The 8665-nt window shown below is 42.8% G+C and overlaps 1 protein-coding gene across 1 annotated transcript; it reads right to left on the bottom strand.

The window, feature by feature from the left end:
• Positions 1–1066: 1066 nt before the first annotated feature.
• On the bottom strand, positions 1067–8053 carry amd1 (adenosylmethionine decarboxylase 1). Its single transcript, XM_063494817.2, has 9 exons — positions 7720–8053; positions 4108–4194; positions 3387–3513; positions 3171–3273; positions 2277–2319; positions 1854–1998; positions 1686–1778; positions 1451–1606; positions 1067–1319 (listed from the first exon to the last, which is right to left on the bottom strand). The coding sequence occupies exons 1-9, from the start codon at positions 7827–7829 to the stop codon at positions 1173–1175; spliced, it is 1011 nt and encodes a 336-aa protein (XP_063350887.1). The 5' UTR covers positions 7830–8053; the 3' UTR covers positions 1067–1172.
• Between the last annotated feature and the right edge of the window lie 612 nt (positions 8054–8665).

Here is an 8665-nt window from a genome sequence, read left to right as displayed (position 1 = left end):
AAAGAGACAGGATGGATATTATGTTTGGAGGGAAAAAAAAAGAAAAAATGCTTTGGTGGGCAACTAAAGCAAAAAGTGTCTGATTCATTATTTCCTTTCAGAGCTGGACACAGTGCGAGTGGCCAGGAGGGCTGGCTCTCGGTGGGCTGGGTCTGAACAATGGCCGGTCAGCAGAGGGCATTGTGAGCGCGTTGTCTGGAGTCGTACATTCAGCTCAAACCCGTTCCAGGCTTTTTTCTTTCCAGAGAAATGTACATTCGAAAGATGGCCGAGCAAGCCGCTCTGCACGGCCTGTGCTACATTCAGGGTTTTTTTTTTTTTTTTTTTTTTTTTTTTTTTTTTTTTAAACCCCCTGTGAATGCTGCATGACTGGGTTGAAATATCTAGAAGCTTCCTATAGATATGGGCCAATGTAAAAAGTTCAAGCTCAGATCTGAAGTGTGCAAGCTGAAAGGTTACCATTTAAAGCTGCCAAAGAACAAAACCTGACCAATAAGATGAGAACTTTTGAACCTTTAGTGCAACATCAAAGCAAGATGGCATTTCAAAGACAATCCCACAATGCCCAAGCTCAGCACGACTTGAGCTGAGGTGATTTGCCTCCAAGTACCTTGAGTAAACAGGCTTTTAAAGTAAACTCAGTAACAGAGTAGAGAAATAGTCATGCTAGCTAGGTGGGTGGGTGCAATTTGAAGTTTAAACCAATGGATGAGATCTAAAGTATGCTCATAAGAAGCGGACTGATCTGAGCACGTCAGGGTCCTGGTCTAGGGTGGGCGAAAGCCTTGTCTGTGGGGAATGAGGGGGGACACCTGCAGGAAGGGACCGTTGTACTGGGCACAGGTGGACAGCCTGAAACAGAGCGTGTTTAATACCTCTACATGCACTTCAAGATCACAGCAAGAGTGGGCTAGAATATCGTAACAGAGAAAAGAGCTTTCATGCAAGGGATCTAAGTCACGGGTACAACAATGCAAACAACTCAAACTGGAAGTTAAAGTAGGGGCAGCAGCGCCACCGCTGACACCAGGACAATCTGGATGGCGACAGCAGCAGCGGGGAGGGTGGGACAGGAGAGACGATGACGACAAGCTCGCTACTGGGTGGTGAAGCGCATCGCAACGTGGGAGCGCCGAGGCGCCACGTTTTTTGCGCCTCTTCATCCTCGACCCTCAGCTCTGCTGCTGGTTCTGCTGGCGATTCTTGGTGTAGCTTGTGAAGACAAAATTGTAATCGTTGAACTGAGCCAACTGGCGGTCGAGGCGCTTGTAGCCCTCCATTTTTGGGGGAGTAGAAAAGACACTGCGACATTTGGAGCTCTGCAGGAGAAAAAACAAAAACAAACCACTTTACAGAAAGCCGTTTAAAATCCCCCCGGGTAGATAACAAATTTCCCACGTGTGGGACTAATAAAGGTTATCTTATATGCAAAATTGGATTTGAAATGCACCTGATTGACAAAGAGTGTAGTCACAAATTTTCCTGGCTTGAACACCTCCACAACCTTCCTGATCAGTTCATCGTATGATGTCTGGGAGAGGTTTGTTTCAAAGCTGACATAGGAGAACTCTGGCTCTGGGGTGATGTGGATGGTCCAGTAGGTTCCCTGTGGGGAAAACGAGCAAAGTCGCATTACTGATTTGCTTGAGCGCGCAACTATGATGAAGAAACAAAACGCCACTCACGTCAGTCTTCATCCCGTTCATCGAGTATCCACAAGGGTTGAACATTGTGGCATCAATCACAGAACCTGGTATCAGGTCACGAATTCCACTCATCTGCGAGAACAGAACGAGACCGTGATTACGAATGTTAAACTACCACCACATGCTTGTTCCGGGGGGGAAACTTACACGAGTGACCTCACTTGCGGAAACACCGTCTTTCATGTAGAACTGGTCCATGATGGCTGGATCAAGGTCGCTCATCAGAACTTCCAGCGTCTGATCAGCATACTTGTTCTCCCAGTACTCTGGCATATCCAGAGTAAACAGGTACCTGTGGGAGACATGCAAGGGGGCATTAAAGAGTTTCAAACCAAGAGGATGCATGGAGCTGCTACCTATGAGAGGAGGCCTTGAACATCCTTTCAATTTAAACTAAAGGCTTTTCACTTCCCTCATGAATTGGCACCTTGTTGTCACAGATTATCAACATTCACTGACAAGTGCTGAACTCCAGAAACAACAAATATTTGATTATAATTTCATGACTGAAAATCTTGACCATCTTAGCTATTAGCATATTAAGCAAGTGTGGGATATTTTAATGCTCACCAGCAGTCAGAGTTCAAACGTCCCATACAGTAGGCTGCACCATCTGTAAAAGGAGGGAATATTATGGTTACCATTTGTAATCAACTCAAAAACATTAGGCAGCTCTGAAGAGGAGCCACAATGATAAAATTAAGCTACACAGAATTACAGTCTGTGATAACACTGAATTTCATTGTCCCAACAGCTACAGTATAAACAATGCGCTCCATTGTGTCAGTATTACAAGCAACATTCAACATTTGTTCTTAAATGATTAAAACAGCTTGGGTACAGATGACGATCACAGATACATGATTACCTGGTCTATAAAAACATTTGCATTAACCAATCAGAATCAGGGTGTGTCTCATGATTGGATATTTAAAGGTTCGCTGCCCCTGCTAGTCAGTGCCAAACGGTTTTGTTACTTTATTCATGAGGGTAAATAGATGACAGCTATGTTAAGCAGTGCTGCTCTGTAGTTCTTTTGTGCTAAAAAAGCTGCATGTTGGTGTTGTCAGAATAAACTATAGAACTAAGTTGTCAATGTTAGCGTGGGAGAAGCCTACTGCTACCAGCACTGCTAAGATTATGTTTGATCAATGAGGAATGTGCTAATTGCTTAATACAGCTAACACATGAAATGTTTGTTGGTTAATGTTTCACTTTGATCATTTAAGGTGTGTTTGATTTCAATTTTTTGTGGGGGTAGGGGTTGAGGAATTTTGTCTTTTAGATTAGTCAACTAGTCCAGCAATCAACTAGCAGATTGTTTGCCAGGAGCAGCCATAAACCAGGAACTGTCCTGGGCATTTTCCAGCTGTAAATTCAGAGCGTCAGGGATTTAACAGACTGTGCTGCAAACACCCTTTACTTGTGTGTGTAACACATTTCAGAGTTTCATGTATCACTTACTGGGAAAAATCTGGCTGAGGAAGTCCACTTCTTCCTGGAAGTTTCGATGAGGGAACTCTTGATGGGCTGGTTTCATGAAGTTCTTACGGGAGTAGAAGAAATTCTGCAAACGAGACACTAATGAATAAACCTGCGCAACTAATCAGCTTCATTGATACAGCTCGTTCAGGTTGAGATGAAATAAGCTTTGTCATGCAAATGCTACACCAGTCTAACCTCAATGGTGTCGAAGCCGCAGTACTCCCTGGCGAGTTCCAGCAGAGGCACCAGTGCTTGCAACAAGAGGGTGGTTCCGCATGTCTTCAAAATGAAACGTCTCTTGGAGACAAACATGCTACTCTCACTGTAGAGACAAGGAGTTAGTCACCAATAACCACAGAGCATTGTTTCCCTCATTATATTCTATGATACATAATGATGATTAAGTAAGCCTGGTATCCTTGTAATATCTACCTAAAAAGGTCATGATGAGCAAACCGAGCCCCTCGGCTACTCATTTGTAAAATGAAATGAAATCTTTTAATATTGATGCGTGTAATAGAGGTCCGGTAGTCCTAAATTTATTTGTTTCAACTTGCAGAGCAGTAATGGGGAAGGTAAAACTTCAGTGAAGGCTTCCTCTCCTTTTTATAAACAAAAGGAGGACAGGTGAGCAAAAGGAGGAAGGGAAAAAGCCACACCCTAGTTCCCATTCAACTTGTCATACTTGTTTGATTACCCAAGATGAGTTTAGCTTACTGGTTTCAGTTTTGGCTTCATGTTAGTTTTATCTGACATGCCCATACTTGCCCTACCTTAACACAACTACACATTTATATAAGGACTGCATATGGCATGTAGAGTACATGCCCATATTGGCACCTGAGACTGCCATTAATGGAAATTAGGTTAAGGTCTAGTTGGAAAGACTTTCTGCATGTATCGAGCAGGCACTCACCTGAGTATATAAGCTTCCTGCTTGTCGGTCTTTGTCACACTTATTATCAAACAATGCACATTTTCCAAAAGTTTGTCCCACTCAAACCTGAAAGAAAAAGGACACAAGTTAAATGCATACAAAGGCAAAGTTGTTCTCTTTTGTGGTCATTTTAAAGTGGCACCCACTACAGGAAAGAACTGTTGATGGTTATGTAACATGGCCAAGTTTGGAATGTTTTCAGGATTTTGAACAGAAATGTCTATGAAGCTTGCTGTAGTCTTTACACTGAAAAAGTAAGTGCATATAACAATTTCAGTGCCAGAGTATGCTGTGGGCATACAATACTGATGATATCAATGGAGGTATTGTTCAGACTGAAATGTGTTTTCCACCATGTGCAGATGGCTGTAGGGTAATGTGGACTTATTCTGCTCCTACAGCAGACACACACCTAGCAGCTGCCTCTGCCCCCCGAACACCACCCAGACAGCTGGGTCACATTACAACCTTGGAAGAGCAGCCAGACCCATTCACAGTGGGGGCCTGGGCTGCAAGACAAACGTTCCAAGAAATAAAGTGTTCGATGAAAGCATACCAGCAGCTCAATAATGAATGCTTTATGAAACTGGCTTTTCTAGAGAACCTCTCAAAAAGAAACGCCCCTCAGTAACCAGACTGCAGCAGTATGCATAAAGGCTGTGGGCAAAAATGCAAGACCCAATTATGTTCCTTTCTACCTTGTCAATCTACAAATGAACTAGATGACTGAGGAAAACACACAAAAAAACCAACAACAAACGAAAACAATGCATCTCTTAGACATGGTTCTGAAGACAACAAATTCAAGAATAGTACAATTTACACTGCAGCCTTTTTCATTTGAGCCTAATCGTCCAAGAAACTAAACTACAAATATGTGTACTACCTTCCAGTACCACAAACAACACTTCATCTAATCCCTTAACATCATTGTCCTCAGAGAGTGACAGGCTTACATCATCTGTTGTGAACATCACTTCCTTGGAGGGGGGGACAAAAAAGCTAGTATGGTATCACGGAGTCAAATGTGCTCCAATATCAAGTTTCAAATAATGTCAACACATGAACAAGTAAACAGTTTTTGTTTTTTTTTTAACTTCCAGCTCTGTATACTGTGTAAGTCCAAAACACCACCAATTTAAAAATCTGGTTTTTAGTTTGTGCATAAGAAAATTGCATAAAAGGATGTGAAGGATTTCAAAACTGCACATCTCAGAATATAAACAAAGGTCCTGCACTGAGGACCAACATTGGAGCAATATGATATGAACTCTAAATCATGCTAAATCATGCTATAAGCTACTCTAAATATGGCCATGCAGGCGATGTGCCTTTAAGATGGCTTTGTTATACACCAGCTTCTCTTTGGCATTGTCCTCAATGCAAAGACTCAACATCTTTAGGCCAAGCCTGATGAGAATGAGTGTATATCATAGTACCATCTAAACTCTGCAAATGATATAAATATGATTAAGTAATGTCAACAGTGTGTTTGGAAGATGAACAAAAGGCATTACAGGTATGTCTGGATACAGTTCAGCTCGATCACTTCCCGCAACATGACAGAGCTGTTGCGACATGCCTACTTCCCAGCTTCATACCAGAGGCCAAGCATTAGCAAGCTGTGTCAGCTCCTGCCTCGGTGTGAAATCGACACCAGAGGTTATTTCTAGCTGTGCAACGAGTTCATATTTTCCTCAAAGAAAGCAAAGCGCCAAACCCGATCAGATTTTCATGTATCCCAGAGATTATGAACACATGGCTGATCAAGACGGCACATGTTGGAACGTTTGCCGCTTATCAGACAGAAAAGTGGTCACTTACTGGATGGCTTGAACACAGGGAACAGTGCATTTTTCAGGTGTTTAGAGGTGAATATGCTATGACTTTATGAACCAGTCTCCCCTATAATCACTGGAAGTGCTTCATATGCAGTCTGAGCCCTGACAAGTGGCAGCAGAGGTAATGTGAGCGAGCTTCACATTTGTGAATCAGATGCCCTTGTGGCCTTATTTGGACATTGGCTAACGTCCATCAAGTCTGATCCACTGACAGTGTCCCTTTGAGCCGTTAATCTGCCCTGTGGCTGTAAATTAATGCCAGCTCTCCTTCACTCCAATGGTTACGCACTTGTCATAAACCAGCCCCTGATCTGGTTAATGACCAGAAAAAGTCACCCATCGCTGGGGATGATTTGGCCTCCTTGACCCAGTCATGAAATGACAGGCTGCCAGAGAAAAAACAAAAAAACCACACACACAACCCCCCCACAGAAAACAAAACCCTAAGCAAAGGCAGTGGACACCATTAACACTTTCACTTACTCTCACCTTACATTAAAGAATCAGTACCATTCTTACCTCTACAGGTGACATAACCCAGGTGATTTTAAACAATCTATTCGTTTTACAGGGGACAAGTTCCTCTAAAGCCTGGGAAACAAAAAAATGATTATGACACACGGTACAAGTCTGCCTTTAAGGTTTCTCCTCGTTAAAGGTTGTTTAAAACGTGCATTTCAAACCAGCTAATTTTGCTAGCAAACAAAAACCGAATTTCTCACAAGAACTGAATCCACATGGATTTTTCAGAATCTATCGCCCCCCAGTCCTTTAACCAAGTGCCCCGCGGCACAGCGTAACAGGGAACCCTCTAACCAATCAGAGCAACTGGGAGCGAGCGCACCGCATGGCCGAAAACGTGACCGGAACACGACCATACGCAGTTTCTCTCTGGTGAAACACACAGCGGTAACAGACCTGGGGCCAGCCTTTAGTAACCACAAGGGCAGAGGGAAGGGTTGACGGTTTTCCCCAATCACTTATGAGCCTTCAAAAGTAAAGAATTTTAAAAAAAAATTAAAGGTGGAATTGGAATACTTGAATCCATTTCCGTGCCATCAAGGCAACACGCGGTGACAACGGACGACCACATGTCTCACATGCCCCCCTCGTTGTAGAGTGACGCAGGGAAAAAAAAAAAGCATATGTAATTACAAAGACCAAGCAATTTAGTACATAAGAGCACGAATATATATAGCAATGAACGCGAATTGGCATATAACGACAATAAGATCGCCTCTTCACTAAATCACAAGCAGTCTGCACAGCGTCGGAGAAATCGGGAGACGGCCGACAATTTTAATATTTTTTCTAGGGACTAGCTTGAGTGAGGTAGCTCTAAACTGGTTGTCATGGTGGCGTCCAAGCCTCATGCGACAAATCATCTCGCAAAAACAAGCGATGGGAGCTGAATATATTAATTACCGCAAGCTCCCAGGGTGAAGAATGAATGACTCAGCCACTGTTAAAAGGGGGAGGTGTCCATTTTCCAATGGCGACGTTAGCTAGCTCCCTAGCTTAAGGATCCACGGTTAGATTTGTTTAACTTCAATGCTTGCCGTCTATCCAGGGGTGGATTAATAACTATAAGGGATACAGTGTCAACGGAAACGGGACTGTACGATATTCACGTTGTTATACATCACAAAAAGTGACGACTGAAGCCGTGCATGTAGCCGGTGTTTCTGTCAATGTACCACTACGCTGCTGTGGACTGACACTGCCCTGGAGATACTCAAGTGACACGAACCTTGGGATGGTACGGAGGTCTCCGTTTCCTTTGGTCTCATCCTGCCGAGAGAACCACACCTCCAACAGCTTCTCGGTCCCCTCGAAGAAATGTGCACCGTTATCTTCCATCGTGAGACAACAGACACCCAACAACCAAAAATATTACAACGTCGTTTATAACGTTTACAGCTTAATTACTCCTTCCTCGACCTGTTATTATTTAGTGAGGTTCAGTCCTTTAAACAATCCAGGAGTTGATTTGCTTGAGTTACCGTCTTCCCTTTAGCAGAGAATACCGTTAGCGAGCGCTAGCTAATATCGCCGGCCATACTGTGTAAGCGCTGAATGGAGACCGCGCGGAGCTTTTATTTGGCAGTAGCCCTACGTAAGCCTCACCTCGAGCCAATCTGAACGCGAAGCCATATCTTGGGATTTGTGATTGGTCAGAAACCTATCAATTATAATAGAAGGCGGGTCTTCCGCCATGAAACTTTTCCGCCTGCATGTAGCTTTACTCTGGAAATAAATACTAATTATATATATATAAACAGCAACATCAACAACATTACATGATATCTGAATTTAAGTTTACGAAGGCCAGTATGACAGTTGACGGCATGTTCGTGTAAAAGTCCTTTTCTGATAAGTTTTCTTCTGATCACGACGATTACGTAACTGCGTTTTTTTTTCTAACACATGCCATTGTGTTTACTTATCACATTAATTTTTCGTTTGTACGCTCTCTCTTTTTTAAGCTGTGTAATTTGTTTTTTCACTTAATGGTACTATAATACTGATATCAAACTGCGAATATCAGATATAAACCACTTAAATGAGAATATGACCAAGTTGTTAAATTGGATTGAACTAAACTGGACTGCGCAGGTATTCGTTTTAGCAAAAAAGTGTACTCATAGAAGGAAAATAGGTGAAAGAAATCCCAAAGGATAATAAATATCTACTGT

The sequence above is a fragment of the Pelmatolapia mariae genome, linkage group LG15 (assembly GCF_036321145.2).
Source record: "Pelmatolapia mariae isolate MD_Pm_ZW linkage group LG15, Pm_UMD_F_2, whole genome shotgun sequence".
NCBI classification, from domain to species: domain Eukaryota; kingdom Metazoa; phylum Chordata; class Actinopteri; order Cichliformes; family Cichlidae; genus Pelmatolapia; species Pelmatolapia mariae.
Note: the sequence above shows the minus strand (reverse complement) of the source record. Positions and strands in the feature narration are given on the sequence as shown.

Bases quoted from the DNA above. Each gene is read 5' to 3' on its own strand.
- amd1 (XM_063494817.2), bottom strand. From the start codon at position 7,829: ATGGAAGATAACGGTGCACATTTCTTCGAGGGGACCGAGAAGCTGTTG. The intron at 3,274-3,386 runs GTTAGACTGGTG...TCTCGTTTGCAG, and splicing joins GCGGCTTCGACACCATTGAG to AATTTCTTCTACTCCCGTAA. The intron at 2,320-3,170 runs GTAAGTGATACA...CTCCTTTTACAG, and splicing joins CCTCAGCCAGATTTTTCCCA to ATGGTGCAGCCTACTGTATG.